This window comes from Trichomycterus rosablanca, chromosome 1, assembly GCF_030014385.1.
Source record: "Trichomycterus rosablanca isolate fTriRos1 chromosome 1, fTriRos1.hap1, whole genome shotgun sequence".
Classification (NCBI taxonomy): domain Eukaryota; kingdom Metazoa; phylum Chordata; class Actinopteri; order Siluriformes; family Trichomycteridae; genus Trichomycterus; species Trichomycterus rosablanca.
In genome coordinates this window covers 28,780,533-28,804,377 of record NC_085988.1, presented here as the reverse complement: position 1 = coordinate 28,804,377, position 23,845 = coordinate 28,780,533, and the positions used below count along the sequence as shown (strand labels likewise).

At 37.4% G+C, this 23,845-nt stretch overlaps 1 protein-coding gene across 1 annotated transcript in view; it reads left to right on the top strand.

Moving 5' to 3' along the window:
- ush1c (Usher syndrome 1C) overlaps positions 1 to 23,845 on the top strand; it is a 38,420-nt gene that overhangs the window by 5,748 nt on the left and 8,827 nt on the right. Inside the window, exons 3-15 of the mRNA XM_063001456.1 lie at positions 519 to 662; positions 3,946 to 4,084; positions 5,808 to 5,916; positions 6,048 to 6,072; positions 6,645 to 6,702; positions 6,786 to 6,889; positions 7,365 to 7,449; positions 7,562 to 7,621; positions 8,412 to 8,468; positions 10,190 to 10,332; positions 10,751 to 10,816; positions 14,032 to 14,168; positions 14,420 to 14,463. Of these exons, the coding sequence (XP_062857526.1) occupies positions 519 to 662; positions 3,946 to 4,084; positions 5,808 to 5,916; positions 6,048 to 6,072; positions 6,645 to 6,702; positions 6,786 to 6,889; positions 7,365 to 7,449; positions 7,562 to 7,621; positions 8,412 to 8,468; positions 10,190 to 10,332; positions 10,751 to 10,816; positions 14,032 to 14,168; positions 14,420 to 14,463 (1,171 nt within the window). The remainder of the gene's footprint in view (positions 1 to 518; positions 663 to 3,945; positions 4,085 to 5,807; positions 5,917 to 6,047; positions 6,073 to 6,644; positions 6,703 to 6,785; positions 6,890 to 7,364; positions 7,450 to 7,561; positions 7,622 to 8,411; positions 8,469 to 10,189; positions 10,333 to 10,750; positions 10,817 to 14,031; positions 14,169 to 14,419; positions 14,464 to 23,845) is intronic.

Below are 23,845 nucleotides of genomic sequence, written 5' to 3'. Positions count from 1 at the left end.
CGTGCTCGACTCAGCTTTCCGGTATTCGGTACAGAAGAAGAAGTTAATTAAGTGTAATAAAGTGTTCTGCTCCCGACAACTTGTGAATATAGCGTGTATTTATTTCTTTATTATGCAAGTGCATCACTACCACGATCGGTTACATTATGTTAACAAACCGCAAATGAAAAACGGTGGCAAGTCCGACATTAAAACGTTTGTTCTACCAGTCAAGTGTCAACATGAACTAGAATTTGCGTTAATGGCACTAATTTTTTTAATCGCGTTAAATTGAGGTCGCGTTAATGCGTTATTATCGCGTTAACTTCGACAGCCCTAATTTTTACCCTTAACAAATAAAATAATAATGTTAAAATGTTTTTGTTTTTAAACAATGGCCTCACTTTTTTTTGGTTTCACAAAAAATGGTTTCACATTTTTGAACTATTAGCTTGAACTTTTAATGTTTTTAAGCCTTTTTATATTTAGATGAAGGCAATGATTGTAAAGCAATCTGCTTTAAATCTGCTTTATGTTAGGTCTATGGACTTGCCTGTCTTGGTGGGGGACCTGAAGTTGGTCATCAATGAACCAAACCGCCTGCCTCTGTTTGATGCTATTCGCCCGCTTATCCCTCTCAAACACCAGGTGGAGTATGACAACCTCACACCAAAGAGATCCAGGTAAGAGAATGATATAAATAATGAACTATAGACAAATAATTTGGCAACAGTGTATCCATCATCCCCACCACCTTTCATTGGCGTTGGCCTGATTGTGTCATGGCACATTGGTGGACTGAGTAGATGGCGTGTCATACTCGATCATCGCTCCTGCCCCGGTAGTACTTAGTTAATTTATTTGTTCATTCCTTTCTTTCCTTTGGCTTCTACCAGCAAAAGGAAGTGCAGGTTGACATTCAGAAGTTCCAAACAAACTACACATCCCATTAGTGCTAATGCAGCACACCTAAGCTCAGTACAGTGCTTAGTATTTGCACCTCTCACAACTAACCAGTAAGGTAGATGGCTAGCTTTGCGGTTCGCATTAATATTTCAGACATATGTTTAAAAAGTAAAAGTTTGCTATTTACTGATCACATTTGCTTACCCACCTGTCTGGCTCCAACCCCTTGTTTCTTTTTATTGCTGACCTGCTGTAGAGCATTCAACTCTGACACTCTATAGCTGTGAATTCCACTCTGGGCAATTGGATTTCCCTTTTATTTTTATTGTAAATCAGCCACTTGGTGACAGTGACTGCTTTCCTGTGTTTTTTTTTAGTTCTGATTCTTTTAAGCTCCTGCACTTGTGTCCAGAATTAGCTTGGGCATATGTTTTTTCCTCACAACCCCCTTTACAAATAAATAAAAAATCACAGAGAGGATGGATTGGAACTCCTTCCCTCTAATGCTTGTTTAGAGTGATTGATGTCTCACAGACCCAGTGAAAAATGTCAGATGAATGCTGTTTATGAGTCTCAGGAGAGCAACCATGGGTGAGATATTGCTCTAAAAGAGCAGGACAGGTATGTCCTCAGCTGTAGTGCATCCAATTATCTATTATATACAGTACAGTCTTAAATAAAATTAGATTTGTAACTGGGCAGCTTGTATAATGTTTGGCCACAATGGTACAGGTTGAAATTACTGTCACGCTGTGGTAGGAATCACACCAGTTATAAATCTTTGGTTGATGTGTTGTTTAAAACATATTATACCACAGCACTGTTTCTATTTCTTGCTCAGAAGAAATGATTAGCTTTCTGTAACAGCACAGTTTAGACATGAACAGTTGTATAGTAGTTTGGACTTGATTGCAGAATGTCAGATGTCAATGACTCTCCACACATGACAGTGTTTCCAACCTGAGCAGTGCATTTTTGGGGTCAGAAATTATTTATCTATTATTTATTTATTTTTATGGAGCATGCATTCAGTTAAAACAGTGCAAGAATTTTGGGTATATTCAGAATATTCTTGTCTCAGGTTTTATTTACACTAGTAGTTTGGTTTCTTTGGTCCGGACTAACAAAGAAAATAACTATTGAACCAATGTAATTAATGGCATATGGCACCACACTGGGCTTAATGCACTTAACAGGGTTGTGTATGAAGAGGTGGTAAAATGGATGAATGAGTCAAAACAGCAATAGAAATTCATTCGCTGCACACTCTCCGTTATAATGATAATTGTTTTCAACGCACTCTGTTTTCTCACAGTCCGTTTAGTGTCACATCTTGTGACATGTCATGTTTGGTCTGTTTAGATGCCTTTGATTTGTATTGTGTTCATACCTGAAACAATTCAGGACCATGAGCACCAGAGTATGAAAGGAAGCATTCACACTGTTCTGGACTTTGGATGGTGTTCTGGCATTAACTATGAGAGAAACTATAAGTAGTAAAATCATTCTGATAAGAACATGGCTACTTCTTTAGGGAGGAGATGGCAAAAGGATGAATTATGGGAAGTAGGCATTCATGTGGATGCTACTTTTGACACGTACCACCTGCCTAAACATTGTTGCAGGCCAGGTAAACTTCTTCATGGCATCAGTAATCTCTAATGACATTGGCCTCTGTCAGCAGGATAATGTACACTAACAGACTGGAAAAATCATTAAGAAATGGTTTGAGAAGCAAGGCAAAGTGTTTAAGGTGTTTGTCTCCAAAATTCCCAGATCTCTAAAGTCTGAATCATTGCGACCCCATTTTGCACCTCACAGAATTTTGGTGCCAAACATAACACATGTATAGGTCTTGTGGAGTCCATGCTTTAACAGGCCAGAGCTTTTTTTTCTCATCACAAGGGGAACCTAGTGTAATGGCACAGGGGGCACAGATTGTAGTATCATGCCTACCTGACATTCCACTGGGTGGCAGCATTCCTTTAAAAACTTTTCCTGGGAACTTTCATACTTACAGTAGGCTGCCACACATTTATCCTGGGCACAAGTAATGCCAGGCACAGAAATGCCAGTGCGCCTCTTTTCTTTGTTTAGGCACCGATTTAATGGAGTTCCTATGGTGGCCATTGACTGGTGGAATAAGTAGCTGGTTGATGTGATGACTTTTATGCTTTTCCTTTAATCTGTTCTTTCCAGCTTCTCTGTGTGATTATGAATTTTGCTGGAGGCTTATTACTGAAGCCCCTCTGGGGTGTGTGCATGACACCTGCCTTTTCTGACATTTGCTGAGGGCAGCATATGCTTAATTCCTTGTCAGCCTTCTTTTCCTCTTTTTTGGGTGAGTGGATGCAGTGTGATATCTGCTATACTGTCTAACATGATCATTTATCTGTTCTAGCTCTGTCTCTTTTTTTATTTGTGGCTTTTTAGCCACAGTATTGTTCTACTTTGGTTGAGTGTCCTGCAATTGGGTTTTTCCTTTTTCAGCAAGACACTGCCCACGTGCACAAAGCACGGTCTATAAAGCCATGAAGAAAAGTTTGGTTTAAAGAAACTCCATTGACCTGCACGGAGCCCTCAGACTCACTAAACAGCTTTGACCTGGAACATCAATTGAGGCTTTCTTGACCAACATCAGTGCCCAGCCATATTAAAATGATTTTTTGACTGAATGGACACAAATTTCCACAGACATACAAGACTTGTGAAAAACCTTCTCATAAGAGTGGCTGCTGTTATAGCTTAAAAGATCTTTTTTAAAAGATGTTTTTAAAATGGGATGTCCAACAAGCTCATGGTCAGGTGTCTAAATACATTTAGCTATTGTATTAGGCAGTGGTTTTAATGTTATGACTGATCAGTATATGTGCTTTGTGCATTTTTTTACCCTTAATAAAACTGCTACTTCAGTCAGTTTTTTAAAATGTAGAATAAAGTATGTTTTTGGTTGTGGCTAAATTTTTAATAGTAAAAATGTACTTTGCCCTTTACTATATGTTGTACAATGAGATTTGATCATCAACAGCACTTGTTAAAAGATTTCCTCTGTGAATGCAGGAAGCTGAAGGAGGTGCGCTTGGACCGGACTCACCCTGAGGGCCTGGGTCTAAGTGTACGAGGTGGCCTAGAGTTTGGCTGTGGACTCTTCATCTCACAGATCATAAAAGATGGACAGGCTGGAAATGTGGGCCTGCAGGTAAGTAAGAGATTAAAACAGGAGCATTAGGGATCTAGAATTATGATCTACAGACTGGTGGCAAGGGCCAAAGTCTATAAATAATTGAAGCGTTGATGCTGTAGGAGACTTTTGGCATGGTTTAGTATTATATATGTAACTGCAAATCAAGATGAAGTAATTATGACTAATTGTCTAATCAATATAATAAAATAGTTAGTAAATCACATGGAGTCATCCGCTTTCAACTCAATGGAAAACTTTTGGACTGCTGTGTTGGACAGTGAACTCCATCATCATTATTTAAGTATCAACTGATGAAATATGTTTTAAAGAATGGTGTTTTCTCCAATACAGTTTCAGATTTGATGCACTGGCACACTAAAGCTGATTTAGTGGCTTGTGATGGCTGAACGTCTTATTGAGTAACAATAAGCATTGTAGGGAGTTATTTCCTTAATACTGTTGTTTTTAATCTGTAAATTTGCTTTGCTATATGTCTGTTGTTAAACATGCCATGTCATATTTACAAACCCTATTTTCAAAAATGTTGAGACATTGTGTAAAATGCAGCAAAAAAAAGAATCTGATATTTTTTGATAAAATTCCTCTTTTTAACAAAAGTAGAAATAAAAAAAAAAACAATGTTTTCATTGATTAACTTTATTTTGTAGATATAAAAAGGATAAAAATAAAGATTTAAGGGAATTAATAAACAAATCACACACTCTTCTTTTTATTTATTTATTTTTCTTTAATTTTATTATTATTTTTTACAAAACATCCCAACTTTCCTGGAAATTGGGTTTGTACATACAAATAAATCTTAGAATTTCATTTAAATTTGAATGAAATAAATTTAGCTAATTCATATTTTTAATAAATAATTAATATCTTTAAATTGCAATTCAATATGCCATCATTACTTCTGGAAGTGAAAATGAAGCTGACATTGCTGTAAACTCGATGCTATTTTAGAAGGAAGTTTGTGTAATTGCAGATTTGTTAAATAGGAAATACTAAGAGATTTTTTTAATGTAAAAAGGGCTTGGTAGCTTATGCATGAATGATTACAATATTTCTAAAGTTAATAATATAGAGAGAGTTTTATTATTAACTTTTATCATCAGTGACCACTTTGTATTAAAAGCAGTGCATCTTCATACCACTAGGTGGAGTAACTTGTCTAATGCACACCTTTACCAAGGCCGTGACGTATTTTATTCTTGCTACATTAGTATTCCTGCTTTTGTTACAGGTATGCTTTATTCATAACTGCCTCAAAGAGATATATTACTACTCATACATTTTGCATTTTGCTCAGTGATAAAACTGATACAAAAGAAAAGAGAGAAGTATATTAAAGAATCCACAAAGTTGAATGATCTGGATCATTTTAGATTTATTTCCATCTTTAATGAAACCTATAATCTGTACAATTCAATTGAAAAAACAAACTGAAATCTTTTAGGGGCAAAAATAAACACACAGTATTTGTTTGTTTTTTTGTGCACACCCTTAAACTAATACTTTTCTGAAGCACCTTTTTATTATGACAGAGTCTATTAGTATTGTACATCTGGATTTGGGAATCTTTGCCCAGTTTTCCTTGCAAAGCACTTAAAATCTGCCAGATTGCGACAGATTAATGACTAATGGTTAAAATAAAAAAATAAACTAAACGTAAGCAGCAAGATGAAAATTCATCATGTTATTAATGATGCTGTTCATTCTCTCTTGGCAGGTTGGGGATGAGATTGTGCGTATCAATGGCTATTCCATCTCCTCTTGCATTCACGAAGAGGTTATCAACCTTATCAAGACCAAGAAGATTGTGTCCCTTAAAGTCAGATGTGAGTCAGCACACTGTGCTCTAGCAGTTTATTAACAGGATCAATAGATATTTACATACTAAATTACTGAGGTTGAGTTATTGATTAGATTGCTTTAAGTGGATAATTAATTATCAGTTTCTTCTTCACAGATGTGGGAATGATTCCAGTAAAAAGGTAACACTTCTTAAATTTAAAAGTAAACTTAAGTAATTCTGTCCTACATTTTTTTGTTGTTGTCAGGAATCAGTATAGTCAAGGATCATTTTCAATCCTTATTGTTTTACATTAGCAGTGCAGGTATAATTTGTATTCCAGCACACTGTTTCTAAAACCAATTGGTTAGAATGCTAATGTCACCTAAAGTCAATTGTGTTTATAATTACATTGTGTAGACTGTAATTAACCTTCAGTCTTTTCCTACTATCATGCTTTTTACCTGCAGTTTTGTCTTTTGTAAATGAAATACTGACCTGGAGTTCACTGAAGTTTGTTTGAATTGAAATATATTTGTGTGGTCATACAATAGACACCCTAAACATTATTTATGTGGCTCCGATTATAAAGATTATGAAAAATATTAGTCTTAATAAAACAAAGGTTGTTTAATCTAATGTAATGATAGAAAAACGATACAAAACTAGTGAAACAGAAAATGCATCAGTGTTTAATTATATGGCAATTACAAAAATATTAGAAATCTTTGTGAATAATTTGAATGTGAATTATAATATAACTTTCTTTATTAGTTCCCCCAATGAACCTCTAAAATGGCAGTTTGTGGATCAGTTTGTGTCTGAATCCGGGGTAAGATTCAAAATATTTTAGCTCATTTTACTCATCATATATCATAATATTTTACACCATTTTTACTATGTGTTTATTTTTAGGAGAAGAAAACCAGCATGGCTGGCCTTGCCTCCATTGGAGGAAAAGAAATCAAGGAGAAGAAAGTATTCCTCAGTCTGGTTGGCACAAAAGGCATGGGCATTAGGTGAGACAGCTGATCATAATGTATTCTTGGTGCACCAATAACTCGGTGTCGCTAAAACTGGCTGTAGACCTCGTGATTTTGTTGGATTCTGTGACACCCTAATTGAATCTGTCACACTATTACTCACACTCACTTTGACCTAGTTTCAATTTAGACCAGTCAGTTCACCTTTTGCGTGTTTTGGGTGAGAAAAGGAATCTAAAGTAAAATTCTCTGTTTATACATTTTCAAGATACCTACTGGCTTCAAAGACAAAGTTGTTTATTAGAACATAGTGTTAATCTGAACATATTTTAATAACCTTTTATCTGTATTTATTAAAAGAAGTGACATTAATTGTGGCTATAGCTTGTACTATTTTTGCTGTGTAGCTCACAGTATATCTTTAGTACACTTGTTTTTCCCCTGTTTTAACTGTAATCATTGCTAGTTTCCACTCAGCCAGAAAAACATTTATTCTCACTTTGTGCTTCAGCATCTCAAGTGGACCTACACAAAAACCTGGGATCTACATCAGCAATGTAAAGCCTGGCTCTTTGTCTGCAGAAGTGGGATTACAGGTACTCCATTAGTCCATTAGTTCTAAACTATTAATTATGTACAAAAAATAATCAAAATCATTATTGTTTCATTGTTTTTGCAAGAGAAACTCATGTGTTTATTTGGATGTAGGTTGGAGATCAGATTGTTGAGGTTAACGGAGTGGATTTTACTAACGTGGAGCACAAGGAGGTAAGACAATTTAGCATAGCAACACTTCATAGCTAATATCTCACACATATCTCATGTTGCCTTATGACTATTTTAATTTCTTTTGTTTTTACAAGTGAAGCACATATGAGGTCAGGGTTTCCAGATTTTGAACCACATTTAAATTTTAACTCTCAATTGTTTAGATTTTATAAAATAACAATTGTTGGTCACTTTGGATATAAAAGGTCTGCTAAATGCTATATATTTAATAGTAGACAATATTTTCATGACCATGTCAGATGAAAGCCTTATTTATTCATTATTTTATTCATTGTCTACTTTACCACCGCTTTATCCTATTCAGGGTTGCGGTGGGTACAATTTACTGGGCACAGTTTGGGAACCACGCAAACACACACACACCTAGGGCAATTTAGTATCTTTAATTAACCTGACTACATGTCTTTGGACTGTGGGATGAAACCGGAGCACCTGGAGAAAACCCACACGGATACGGGGAGAACATGCAAACTCCACACAGACAGGACCCAGACCGCTCCACCTGAAAATTAAACCTAGGACCTTTATACTGTGATGCAACAGTGCTACCCACCGAGTCACAGTGCTGCCCTGAAAGCTTTATTTATTATTTAAAAATGTCTTATGTGTTTTATCTGTCTAAATTTGTCTTAGCTGTAACCATCTTTCCCATCAACATCTCCCCACAAAGGTGACACTTTGTGGGGACATGACCCTAAGGTTGAAAACCCGAGATATAGATTGATTATAGTGTACCTTTTAATGTAAAATATTGTTCTGTGATTTACAGGCAGTTCAAGTGTTGAAGAGCAGCAGAAGTCTAACAATCACAGTCCTCACTGGAGCTGTAAGTTACTATAATTCTGTCACTTTCATTCTCGAGGTTTACTGTGATGGTCATTAGCACTTGGCAAGCCACGTGGCAAGTCACAGAGGAACTCATTACACACATGTTTTTCTCAAGGATAGGAAATTAAAGTCATGCATCTGAATAAACCTGAATAAACATAAAGCCTTCAAGCTTCAGAGAGTACATTGCAAACACTCAGCACAGTGTGACCATGACATCTCATCAGCTTTTTCATTCTCTGAATAAAATGAGAATGATGAATAAAAAGATGTAATAAGTTTACATAAGCTCTGACACCAAGGTTTATTGGTGCACTTTATCATGACTCCCCTATTACTTTTCAAAGGTTGGTATTATAAGGAAATATTTGAAATGAAATAAGTCTGTTTATGCAAATTGCTCTTTATGGCTGGATTGTTTGTGAGCCATCTATTCAAATGTTATTACTAGACTTTTGCATAAGTGAAAAACCTGAGCATGGAGGAACTGACATGCTATAAAATGTTCTGTATAAATAACCTCAGGTTATACACTTTCCCTTCATGCCCTGTGTGAAAAGCTTGTTTGGACCTGACATTTTCATCTGTGTAATTTATTACTTAGAATTTTTATATCCCTCATGACAAAACAGTGTTATGTATTAAAAATATATATACCTCTTAAGATAAATCCACAAAAAACAGAAAGCATATATTTGTAAGAAGGTTTTACCAGTATTTAATTAAAACATAGCATATTATTATTAAACATAACATAACATTGTGAAAAGATTCAGAGGATTTCTGTACATAAAGGCCAAGGCTGAAAACCATGAATGCCTTTGGCACTGCATAAAAAATGACATGCTTCTGTAATAAATGTAGCACGTGTAATTTGAAAATTGCTTGTTACTAAACACAGTTCCTTTCTCTTTCTATGAGTACTAGTTAAAAATCTACTATGCAGTGTGAAACCCATATTATAACAACATCCAGAAATGCTGCTGACCACTGCTTAAACCCATCTAAGATTGACTAAAAGTCCACTGTTCTAATTGTTGGACATTGTATTCTCCAGGCCAAAGACAAACAAATTGTTATGAATGCACAGTGTAAATGCCAGTGTTTTTATGACTTGTGTCAGTTAGCCAGTTGTGTAAAGATTGAGACCGAAGTACTAGACAAAGGGCGCTCAGGATTTGCAACATTCTGTTATGCTAGCCCACCACCGCTGAGATCTGGGTTTGAGTCTTATTGGTGCTATTGGCCGGTCAGACGTCTACACAGACATGATTAGCTATGTCTGAGGGCGGGATGGCCAAAGCCCTGCAATGAATTGACACCCTGTCCAAGATATTTCTGATGTTCCACAACTGTTTTGCTGTAAAAACTACACAACCAACTGCTTTGTTACATATTTTAAATGTTTATTGATCTCTTTGAACAACTGCTTGAGGATTTGACTCTATGTAAAATACCCAAATATTCACAAAACATGCACTTAAAAATAGGAAAAAAAATACGAAAAGAAGAGTAACTTTGCTTCTTTGGAATTAGAAGTGTTTTAATATTGGGACAAATACTTCAAATACTAAATAAACATTTTAACTGCATTAAAATCTCTAAATGTGCTACTTATTATTAGATTGTGGATATTTGTAATCTAGTTTTTATACTGCATGTGCATATATGTGTCTGGATGTTTTGATAAGTATTTAATATGCCTGTCTGCCTTTTTAGGGCAGTGAGTTGTTTATGACAGATGAAGAGAAGCTGGCAGCGGAAGCTCGGCGAGAGCTGGAGCGCCAGAAGCTCATGAATCAGAAGAAAGTAGCTCTGGAGACCAACAAGATCATCAAAGAACAGCAGGAGAAAGAGCGACAGTTAGTAAAAGAAGAATAAATAAATAAGACTACTTTTTTTTTAACAATTAGCGTTATCATGGTCTGCCAAATCACAACTTGGCTCCTCAAATTGGACTCGGACAACAACAACATAACGTGACCATAATTTTATATTCTGAATCTGGATCTCTTCACAAGGTTTTATAAGTGTAATGTTATTAAGCATACGAATTTGCATGAATTCAGCACCCATCTGTCTCATATTATCATAAATGTGTGTGCCAGATCCGTGTGTCATGGTTAATCTCCAGCTGCAAGAGTAATTTTCTTAATTTTACATTTAAATTGCCCACGCCTGGTTGTTAGAAGATGCAATTTTTTCTTATTGTTGATGTTTTATTTTGGTACTACCTACATTTAGTAAAAAATCCTGTTATTTTATGATGTTTTCTTGCAGAAGAAAGATGGAGATATCTCAAAAAACTGCAGAGGAAGAGGAACGATACCGGAAGGAGATGCAAAGGTATGTTTCTTATGTGTTGGAATCAAAAAACCTTGTGAAAAAAATTTGCCTTACGTCTGTCTCACAAAATAAAATTGGTTTAATCTATGCTGACTCACAATACACGAGACATGCCACACACCCCTGTCCATGACACATCTTTTAATCGAATGCCCCAGATACAAGCTCACCCGACAAATACTTCAAATACTGAAATCCATGAAATTAACATTTAAATAAGAAAATGCCTGAAAAGTGCTCAGATTTCTTACAAACACCTCACTGAAATTACATATCTAAAATCTCAAGTTAAGAACAGCTCCAAAAAACTCAAATCAAATATATTAGGGCCAAAAGAATAACATATCCTGCCATGAATATAATCCCAGTGTAACCATGGTGTTAAGATCCGAAAGAAACAACCCCATCTTTTCCAGTTTCTATAAATTAATCTATATCACAAAAAGTCAAATGCATAGCCACACACTCTTTTGTTTCCTCTTTAACAACTAGGGGCAACTCAGACTAGTCAGTCCACCTGTTTGAATAGATTGAACATGTGGAGAACAAGTCAGACTTGAGCTCTGGTTGACCCCAGACCACACCTGGGCGTTGTATTGCCCCTGGGCCACATCCGGCCCGTTGGATGTCTTTAACTGGCCCGCATGTGGTCAGTGGTAATTAGAAATACTGGAGGACTGGAGCAGTCAAGACCAGTCTTGTGGAATCTAGAAATAATATTAAACATTAACAAAGGACTGAAAAACAGCAAATGAGGTAATTAGACTGCAAAAAAAATAGAAATAGCACCCTAAAGTACCCTAAAGTGTAAAGTTTAAAATCTGCACATTTTGTACAAATCGTTTTTTGTGAAAGTTGATTTAATAACAAACTTGTGTCCAGATGAACTGATTCAATTTTGTGGATTTGTGTACCTGGATTATTAAGCATGCATCAAGAGAGTTGATTTAATAGTTCAATGATGTTGATGTTTTTACTCTGCCTGCTTCTCATTTTCATTGTCTGATTGTAACACTATTCTTCCAGTAACAGCTTATTAAAAACATACGATTTACTGCCTTCATCCAGAGATAAAGTTAATATTGACCAAAATTAAGATCAGCCTTTTGGTCTGGCCCTCCACAACAGTCCCAGTTTCTTATGTGGCCCCTTGCAAAATTTAATTGCCCACCCCTGCCCTAGACCCTCATTTATTACTCATCTTAATAGTAATGTAATGTCATCTGATAATTCTCTTGAACCTTTATTTAACTGACAAAAGTAAAAAGAAAAGATTTCCAGTGTTTTCACTGACCAACTTTATTGTATTTTGTAAGTGTAAACACATTTTGAATTTGATGTCAGCAACACTTCTAAAGGACAGAGACATGTTTACCACTGTGTTACATCACCTGTCTGATTTTCTGACTTTCTATTTATTTGGTAACTGAGGTTCTTGCTTACTGACATAACCATGAACTTCCCAGGAAAGATGTCACCTTAATGACCGCATATGTCTCTCTAAAATCCAAATATACGCCTCCATGTCAATAAGAAGTGCAATGAACACTGATGCACTCCCATACCATTAGTTATGCTTAATGCTTGTGCAGCTTTTGCTGATAACAGTTTGGATGGTCCCTTTTGTCTTTGGTACAGTGAACTCAGCATCCGTTTTTCCTGATAAGAAGCTGAAACATGGACTAATCTGAACACAGAACACGTATCCACTATCTTTCAGTCTATTTGAGATGAGCCCGGGCCAGATAACTTGGCAGCGTTTCGGCATAGAATTGATGGATGGCTTTCTCTTTGCATAATGACGGTTTAGCCTGCCTTTTTTGTGTACAGTGACAAGTGTTCTGAAATACTACCAAACTCATTTATCAAAGTAACATGAGGGTTACTCATGCAATCCTTTGAGCATTGAGGTAATGCACATTTAACAGTGGTTTCTGGCCTTGCCCTTTATAGATTAAGATTCCCAGAATCTTTTTTTGTAATATTATGTATGGTAGATGGAGAAAGGTCTAACGTATTTGAGCTGCCCAAGTCTTGTATTAAGTAACAATCTCCAAAACGTCCACTGCAATACTGCAACAGTTAGTATCCTCAGGTCCCAAACCACTGAAAAGTAAAATTATTAGAAAAGGTGATGATACAGTGATAAACACTTTGTTTTAAAAAAGTGCTTCAGGCTTTACAATCTCGGTTTTTTATACTCGCCTCACAGCAAGAAGGTCCTGGGTTTGATCCGCAGGTGGGGTGGTCCGGGTCCTTTCTGTGTGGTTTCCTCACACAGTCCAAAGACATGCAAAATTGGAGACACTAAATTGTCCATGACTGTGTTTGACATTAAAACTAGTAAACTGATGAATCTTGTGTAACGAGTAACTACTGTTTCTGTCATGAATGTAACCAAAGTGTGTAAAGTATGACTTTAAAATCCTAATAAACAAACAAATAAAGGATTTCACAAACCACACTTTCTTGTGACGTCACCTCCACTGAACACCTTTGGAATGAATAATGATTTTAAGTGAATTGTCTAACATCACTACATGATTTCACACATAATTTATTGACTACTTTATTGACTAAATTCCACCTTTCTAAAACGGTGGCTCAGTGGGTAGTCACCTCACAGCAAGAAGGTCCTGGGTTCGATCCCCAGGTGGGGCAGTCCGGGTTCTTTCTGTGTGGAGTTTGCATGTTCTCCCCATGTCTGCGTGGGTTTCCTCCAGGAGCTCCGGTTTCCTCCCACAATCCAAAGACATGCAAGTGAGGAAAATTGGAGATATAAAATTGTCCATGACTGTGTTTGACATTAAAACTTGTAAACTGATGAATCTTGTGTAACGAGTAACTACTGTTTCTGTCATGAATGTAACCAAAGTGTGTAAAATATGACGTTAAAATCCAAATAAATAAATAAATAAACCTTTCTAAAACTCTGACTCTGACATAGCCATAAACATTTTGGAGTAAGCTGTCAAACAAGGTCAGTTGTCCACATTCTTGAGTCCATATTGTGTAATATTAAATAATTAATTTCATGACCATGATACCTGTATAGTACTCATTTAACATGATTATGCAGCTTGTTGATTGTCTTACACCCACTAAATCTGCATGTAGGCATTGAAGCTTGACTGAAGGTTTTTTATGTTATGTAGTTAAATTTTCAGTCTGTCTAAGATCATATTACTTATTTCATGTCTATGTATGTGTTATAGGATTGAGGCAGAAGAGAAAAAGCACAACAAGGACTGGGAGGAGGATTGGGGTTCAAGAGAAAAGTCCAAAACCATATCACGTTCTCCTTCTCCACCTCCATCCTGTTCACCTCCTCCATCCAAGCCCAAAAGTTCAGGTACAATCTTTACAAAGATGCTAAAATATAGCCAGTGATGCCCCTCCTAACATGCATGAGTATGAAGACATTTTACTAAAACCTTACTACTCTGAACTGATATACAGTATGTTCAAAGCATATACGCTGGTGCATGTTCATACGTGCATTCAGTCTTAATGAATGCAATGTCTTTCTATTTCTTTCCTTCTCTTTTTTCCCCTCTATTTGTCTGTGTGTGGTGTGCTGTGGCTTGCCCTTGATCCATACAGCTGCTGAAGCTGACAGTGATGAGGAAGAAAATGAGAGCAGAGATGTGAGTTACAGCTAAACTGTGATGCTCCACATGCTGCATGTAACAAATTTTCTTTTACAACCCCTTCCTTTTCTCTCCTCCTTTTACAAAACACCAGGGGAAAAAGAGAGGGTGCTAATGGCATGTGGTTTTACTTTCACCTGTTTGGTTGGCTCATTTATTGGTGGCTGGTGCATTTAAACATGGAAGGCTCAACACATTTAACAGTTTTTACATTTTTATAGCTCGCAACTGGTTTTACCGGTATGAAGGAAAGTTGCCCACGCTTAGAAAGGTACTTGGTGTGCTGGAATGGAGTGCAGTGATTTATTTAACAGACAATTGCAGACTTACTCTCTTGTTGAATTATGAGGCTTTGTTCAGACAGGCAGTTTGTATGTTATTTGCCAAGTTCATCTCAGCAGCTTAACAAAACAGATAAGAAGCCTTGAACAGGTGCGATGTATTTGTTTTTAAGAAGGCTGTATTGCTGTATGATAAAAATTAATGACATTTATTTATAGGAAGGTTTGTTGTTCTGGATGCAGACATGGGTTTTATAAGTAAATGTCAGCAAATGTAAGTAAATGTGGGAGACAAATGCCTCCCGCTTGTTGTTTAGTTAAGTGTATAATTGATACAAATGAAACACAGACTGTTAGGACAATGTGGGAAAAAACTAATTAATAAAAGACAGCCAGTTAGTGAGTTGGCATTTGAGTCAGCACTTTTTAAATAGGTTATTTAATATATTCTCAATAAGAGTGATAATAATTTATAATTCTTATAATAATAAATATTTGGGCCGCTCAGGTGGCGCAGCGGTAAATAAGTACGCTAGCACACCAGAGTTGGGTTTCGAATACATCGTATCGAATCTCAGCTCTGTCTTCCGACTGGGCTTGGCGGCTGCATGAACAACGATTGGCTGTTGTTCATAGGGTTAGGGGTAAAAAGTTGGATCATAGGTCCTCATAACTGGTGCAACTGCGGCCCCTGCTGGCGCCTGCCCAGGGCTGAGGAACAATGCTGATGGGGGTGTGGCCCTCCGTACACAGTGCCCGTCGATGTATGAACTTGACTCGTGCAGGTGAAAAATGCAGTCTGTACTGACTGTACTTGCCGGAGGTGGGCGTATGTCAGTTGAGAGGTGTCCTCAGTCAGCGGTAAAGGGTCGAATTAGTATGGAGGACGCAATCAGGGTAATTGGACACGACTAGATTAGGGGAGAAAATTGGGGGGGGAAATGGAAAAAAATACAAAAAAAATAGAAAATTAAAAATAATAAATAAATATTTGGGTTGCATGATTAATATATGGTTTAGATTGTGTCAACATCTACTAGAACCTTAGCTGAGGGATGGGAGTTTTTGCCAAACAAAGGTTTAGTGAGAGGGTTCCTGTTTGTTTTGCAAATCGATCAAATAAATCTAAAAGAAGTATAAACTATAAATAAGTGCCATGCTTATCACTAAGCACATGCTTGCATTATAACATCAAATAGTCTGGATACTCGGGCAAAAGGGATTACAGTCGAGACAGACAAATCTACTTTGGTCACTTGAAATATCATGTTAATTTAATCAGACTAAACGCTGGATGTGAAAAATGAATCTAATTTGTCCTGCTGTCTGAGCATAGCCTGCATTTAGCAAAAGTAAATGAATAAAAGTATCATACTGGCATGACATTGTGGCAACCTTTTGGATTTTTGTGTTGTGTTTGAATGGTGTCGCTTTTATTGTTGGTATTACATTTATGTGCATATAAAACAATTACCATACAATACACCTAGAAAGGAAAAGACACCAAAAAGAAGAAAAAGAAGTTGTCCAAGACAGACACGCTTCCAACAGAACGAAAGAATAAAAAAGAAATGGAGTTTGAGATAAAGTTGGCCAAAGAGAAAGAAGAGATATTGGAGCGGGAGAAGCAGATGAAAATTAATCGACTTTTGCAAGAGGTACAATATTAAGCCTAGTGTTTTGCTGTTTGATTTCTTGAGTTTTGTTTTTCTGTTGTTTTATCAATGTTGTGGACGTGTCTCTAATTAGGGGCCACATTGGTAAAATAATATTGTTTTTATGAAGAAAGTCAGTTGTTTGTAAAGATTAGCCAAACAGGCCTGGCAGTGTTTTAGCATGGCTGTGCTGGTGTGAACAGGTAACAGAGACTGAGCGGGAGGATCTTGAGGAGTCTGAGAAGGTGCAGCACTGGGTGGAGAGGCTCTGCCAGACTAGACTGGAGCAGATCTCCTCAGTGGAGAATGACTCTTCTGAGGTAAAAGCTTGTGTGGCTCAGGGCAGATGCAGTTTATTTTTGCTTCATCTGTCTTAAGATTTAAGAACTTTGTGGTTACTATGGATTCTCAGTCATTAGAGAATGCTGCTTATTTATAAAAAGTCTAAGCAGTTAATTGTCCAGAATTTAGTTGGGTTGCAGTGCAGGGTTAGCCTTCTTCCACTGATAGGGTGCAGGTTATTTTAGATTAGATTTTGATATTAGAGCTTTGGCCACTGAGCCACTAATTAAACAAAACAAATAGGCACTAGTTTCTGAGGGGAACAAAATGTTGCAGCTGAACTATGCTGGAATTTATTCTTAAAGCAAATTAAATCAGGTGTTGCTAATGACTGGTTTGCATAAAAACCTTCAGTCATTTGTCTCTTTACGAATAAGTGGAAGTACTTAAGTACTAGACCTTTTTAGTGAGGTTGTGTGCTTAGTCCAGAAATATGGGCTCATATTTAGTTCATGAACTTTTATGTGCTGAAACAAAAATTAAACCACTGATCTGTGTCACAAATGCCCATATGACATACCATGCTTTAAACAGATTTGTAGACGGCACTATGTGAATAAGAAAGTATTATTTTTTAATTTCCCTTTCAAAAATAACAACTGAAAATAACAATGAACAGTATAACACCTGTCAAGAAGTAACTATGTTAGAAATGTGCAAGCCAGTGGCAACAGTACAGTGAAAAACTTCCTTTAATGCATAAAGAAAAAAATAATGAGAAATAAGTCATGAGTGAACCCATTCTCTTTTGGTGAATGCTAGGTAGTGAGGGTAAGTACTTGAATTATTCACTACACTATATTCACCAAATGTCAATGAAATTATATAACTTAACTGTATAAACAAAGAGATTGTAATAGAAAGTATACAAATATGAACATAAACATTAAATAAGCGATACTACTACTAATAATAATAACAATAATAAAAAAAATAGTAATAATACTACCAATGGGCAACTTGATGATGTAGCAAGTTATGTGGTGGCAGAACATCTCCAGGGCTCCAGGGATAGGGCAGTGGTAGCTCAGTGGGTAAGGAACTAGACCAGTAATCAGAAGGTCACTTATTCAAGCTTTGGGCTACTGAGCAAGGCCCTTAACCCTTAATTGCCTGGATTGTATATGGTTACAACTGTAAGCCGCTTTGGATAAAAGTGTCTGCTAACATTTTACCTGCACCTGAGTTCATATGCAAATCAGCCCTGTGCACAGAGAGCCACACCCTGATCAGCATTATCCCTCTACTCTGTGCAGACGCCATCAACCAGCCAGCAGAGGTCAAAATTGCATCAGTTATGAGGTCCCTGTATGAACAATAGCCAAACATTGTTCATGTAGCCGCCCAGTCCAGCCAGATGGCAGAGCTGAGATTTGATATGTTGTATTCGAAGTCCCAGCTCTGGTGTGCTGTTTGCATGTTTTCCCCGTGTCTGCGTGGGTTTACTCCAGGTGCTCCCGTTTCCTCCTACAGTCCAAAGACATGCAAGTGAGGTGAATTGGAGATATTAAATTGTCCATGATCGTGTTTGATATAACCTGAACTGATAAACCTTGTGTAATGAGTTACTACCGTTCCTGTCATGAATGTCACCAAAGTGTAAAACATGACGTTAAAATCCTAATAAACAAACAAACAAACTCTGGTGTGCTAGCGTATTTTACCTCTGCGCCACCTGAGCGGCGATTGTGAGGAGTTTTTAACACATATTTTTTTGGTACTCCCATCTTTCAATGAAAAATTAAGTGGGTGGATTGACTGTTCTGAGTTTTCCTTAGGCATACTTAAATAATTCAATAGGTATGTGGTCACCTACAATACGATTTGTGCCATCTCCAGGGTTTCTTCCTGCCTCACACACTGTTACTGGGTTGCTCCAGATCCACCACACCACACACCACACAAGAGTAAACAAGAATAGTGACATTTAACAAATAATAACTACAAAAATATTGAATAAAGCAATTATAATTATGTGAAGCATATCATTATAGAAAAACAATGTTCCAGTAATTATAAGGAAAATAATAAAGGCTAGTTAAATGCAAAAATTTTAAATAAATAAGTACATGGAAAAACTAAAAATATAAAAATAAAAAAATAAATAAAAATAAAAAAGTGATACAGTTATGGTTTTAAAGAATACTTTTGGGGTAAAAAAAAAGCAGCACTAAAAATTGCAGCATGAATTAGGGTTAGAAAAAAAGGCATGCTACTGGCAGTTACAACAAGCTTAATTGATAATGCTAAAACAGCTCAATAGCAAACTATGGTAAAAACAAGTTACAAAATACGTATTCCTATACTGGCACCAGCACTGGCATCATGTCTGTGGAAAAGGCTATGTATGAGGCTGTGTACAGTGATACAGAGGCATTTAAGGTTCAAATTCTTAGCAGATGAAGTGTTTTGTGCAGATGAGTCCGTCTCGCTCTCCAGTATCCACTGTGAAAAGATTCCCTGGAGGTTTTCAGCTTGCTACCACCGACCTGGATGACATCAACCTGGATGAGGTGGACCAGAGTCTAAGGCAGCCTCTAAAAAAGCTGGCCCCTACTCCGCCCACCTCCATTCAACCCCCACCACCTTTACCACTTCCCCCACCCTCATCCCACTTCTACCTTACATCTGCACATCCTTCCCCGAGGCCCTCTTTTACCCCCGCCCATCCTTCAGCCTCCCCACGACCACAGCGCACACCTTCTCCACTCGCTTCTAAAGGACCTCCTTTGATCACTCGGCCAACTCCTGCCTCTCAAGCTCATCCTCAAGCTTCCTGGGCTCCATCTTCTTCTCAACCACCACCTCCACCACCACCTCCTCCCTATCCTCCTCCACCACCTCCTCCACCACCTCCTCCACCCCAGCACACAATGTACCAAAACTTCCCTTCTAGCTACCAACAATCCCACATCCCCAATGAACATAGGAGGGAGTGGGAAGACAGTAGCTACAGACAACGAGGTGGCTACCAGAAAAATGGCTACAATGAACCGTCTTATCCTGGCAGTGCACAGGTAGCAAAGCAATCCATTAAACATAAGTGGAAACTCCATGTAGCAATGGAGCCACTATGATTGAATGGATTTATATGAGGTTGTGTGATTGGTTTGTGGGTTGCCTGTTTAGATTGCATGATTTAGTTGAGCATTAGTACAGTATGTGGTGCTATTACTTTTTCATGATAGTATAGATTGTGTGGTATTGCTTGTGCTTTGAGATATAAATGATTGATTAGTTGTGTTACAGCTGCTGTCATGCACCAGTTGTGTCACAATCTGGAATTTCTCTATTTGAAATTTTGTCAATATGGTCTAGGTTATGAGAAACACTTCTCATGCTAGCAGAATATCAACATCCAGCAGTCCACTGGTGAGCCCTACCATTTCTCCTTTGAACAAAGATTGATGTGTGCCTGGGGTGTTCTGTGCATGCATGATTTTTACTTATATAGGATTTTACAATCTTGTTCATTTGCATTGTCAACCACTTGTATGCACATGATATATCTATTAGTGTGATTATTACTTGTTGGACATATCACTCTAAATATTATCTCATTAATGTACCATGCATTGTGGTCATTCTGTAGCAAATAGCTCCCAGTCCTCCTGTCCAGAGGAGACAGGGGAATCAAGTCATTTCAAAACCAGTTATGCTGCCCCAGTCTCACTCCTCATACAGACCAGTATTACGACCAGAACCCACTGTAAGTACAAGCTGGTGTGTGTTTGTGCATGCTTATAGTATTGGTTGGGCTGTACATTGGGAGTACAGTTGAGGATTTTTCAGGCTAGAATCTCAGAGTAAAAATAAGAAATTTAGTCAAGTCACATTAAAATACAGTGTCAACAACAAACAAACAAAAATGTGATTTAGTCTGAAAATTGCACATTTAGGCTTGCAGGAGACACCTATTGCCAGGTGTGGTATTTCTTTCTACGCTAAACATCTCTGATATCATGTTAATGGATTTTTAATTATTATCTTCATTAGGTTTGTCAGCAACAGACTACAAACACTGCAAGACAGACTGAAGATAAGCCTCTCTGTTATGGCTGAGTTCAGAGTTAAATTTTTTAATTGGCAGCTTAAGTAGAAAAGATACATCAGAAGCCACAAAACAACAAAAAAATTACATTTACACTGTGTCTTGAAACAAGCTGTTAAGCCTAGTTTACACTACATGATTTTTGCTCGCCGACTGGTCGGCGCTAGATTTGCCGGCTCGGGAGCAACTCAGCATTTGCTCGGCGATTGAAACTTGGCTCTCAATCGCTATGTGTGAACTACTCAACAACTCGATCCGGCAACCGAAGAGAGATATCTAGCTTGTCAAATATCTGGATCTGAGTTGCCCGACTGGCAATGAGTGCGGTGTTGAACAGCCAGTGAGAACGCAAGATACGGTGTGAGGGGAAACGCAGGGGAGGTGGGACAGGGGCATAATATAGTGTATATCAGAATACATTGGCACACACATAAGTTTTACAGTATTTCTGACTTTATCGTTCTCTACAAAACAAAACACCAACGTTGCATTGCAAAAAAATATTTATTAACCTCCAACTCACTATAGAACAATCCATGCTGTTCGCGTAGCCCAATCCACTCAGATTCATTTATTTTTTCTCCTTGACTTTACGCTGCACATCAGCACACAAACTTTGATCGCTCGCTACTTGTTGACGTGCATTTTTGGACGTGGTATCATTAAACCCCTCATCACTTCTCACGTTTGTTTTCGTGACAAAATGTAGTTTGTGAGACCAGAGAAGCTCGCCTGCGATTCCAGTTGGTGATAGATGGTGTAGTGTGAAACCCCCTATTGCCGATCAGTCATGTAGTGTGAAAGCCACACCGATTACAAGAGATCCAGTAGTAGTGTGAACTGTACAGCGACCTGACGACTTGGAAAGTCGTGTAGTGTGAACTTGGTATTAGGAAACCATTGAACCTTATTCCTTGGAACAAATAGTTGAAAATATACAGCTAAAAGTTGACATACATTTTGATTTTATAACTGATTTGGAGTTTCCTCTCTTTTCAGCTCTAAACATTTCAGCTCCTAACAAGTTGACAAGTTGAATCGGGCAAAAAAATATGCAAATTTTTACTACCACATTTTATGCTATTGTTGACATAAAAAAGCTCCCAAGTGTCATCTTGAGTTAAATTTTTTAATTGGCATGGTAAGTAGAAAAGATACATCCAAAGATACAAAAAAGTTCTTTATAACCAGACATTCAATATGTAAATTTATTTTCATTGCAGCCAGTATATAAAAAAATACCTGCATGCAGTTAATATCTCTGAGGTTACCTGAATATATCTGAAGAATATTCCCATTAATATTGTGCTATAACATTACCTGAGTGATTAAAAAGTTATTAAAATATTGTGTGTATATACCAAGATACTCTATTAAAATGCTTTATCAAGTTTACCTGAGTAAGTAGAAACTCTTTCGGTACCACTACATCCTGTTCTACTAAAGTAAAATCTATTAGGTTTCTAAGTTATTAATAGCATGGGTGAAGATAAGAGGCTACTTTCATATAAATAAATAAGAGTTTAACTGCATTAGACAAGTAAATGCTTCAATCACAAATAAGAAAAAGTTGGGACCGTATGGAAAATGCAAATAAAAAAAACCCAGTGTTGGTGGGATATTAAAAAAAAAAGCCAGATAGGGACTCTCTCATAACTAATGCAATTACAACCTCTGCTGGCTGATTAATGGCGCCTGCACAGAGACAGAAAAAGAGTGCTGTCAGGGTGTGTCTCTCCGTACACAGTGCTGATCCGCATTGCAGTCGTCAAAGTGTAGGTGACAAGATGCATACGGCTGCTGCCCACGTGTCGAAGGGGGCGTGGGTTAGCTTTGTTCTCCTCAATCAGCAGGGATCGGCATTGGTGGAGAGGAAGCATGACACAATCGGGCAACTGGACGCGCTGAAAAGGGAGGAAAAAGGGGAGAAAATGCATAAATAAAAAACTTACATTTACTTTTACTTTTAATTTAATTGCAGTACAATATGTACAAAACATATAAAAAAAAATTTTTGCATTTCAAATAAAATTAATATCTTGGGTTCAAACAATTTAATAGTAGAATGAAACACTTTATTCTTCTTTATTTGTTTATTTTTTCCTTTTTGCATTTTCCATACTGTCCAGACTTTTTCTGATTTGGGGTTGTATATATAGCTACAAATACTGAAAAAAATGATACCAATAGTGACTGAAAAATAGGCCAGTAGAGAACACAAGCGCGCTCAGTGAAAAGGGTATTTAATGAGACATACATTTCATGCAGCACAGAGAATGGAATGGAAGATTTGTGTTTTTTATTACTGACCTACCACTGGTTCTTTGTTGTAGTCGCCACAGATGCTTAAGAGGATGGTGGTGTACAACACATCCTTTAAATCCAAGAAGAAACAAGTAATCAAAGACCACTGACTGGTGCCTTTTGCTATTTCATCTGTGTGTGTTGTCTGCCTGCTGCTCTATCTTTGGCATCTGGTGATGGGGAATGATAAGTCATTATTCATCATTTTTATTTGTCTTTGCAAGGCATATATAGATGATGACACTGATGACACTTTTTTTAAACTTCTAATTAGTTTAGTAGTTTTTCTGTAATTGTAAACGTATTTGTTATACAGCATGTTTCAAGATTCACATCTTCTGCTGAGTGCTTTAAAGGCTGTCTGTTCTTTTCTTTCTTTTTTTATCCTAGTTAAAAGTGTAACCTTTCATTGTATTCAGTTTGTTCTGAACAGTGAGGTGTATAGCATTTTTGTCATTATTGTCTCAGCACATAGAGCCACAAAACAACTTAAAAAAAATACAACACTAAGGCGCTCAGGTTGCGCAACGAGATATTCCGCTAGCACACCAGCACCGAGATTCTGAACTCCTCGGTTCGAAACTCAGCGTTGCCACTGGTCGGCTGGGCGCCATCCAGAGGCGCCTGTGCAGAGTGCATAGGTGAAAAATGGTTCCGCTAAGGGCTGCGTGGGTCGGAGGAGGCGTGCAATATACCCACCTCGACTGCAATTAGGGATCCCCCAACAGCGGAAGACAAATTGACTA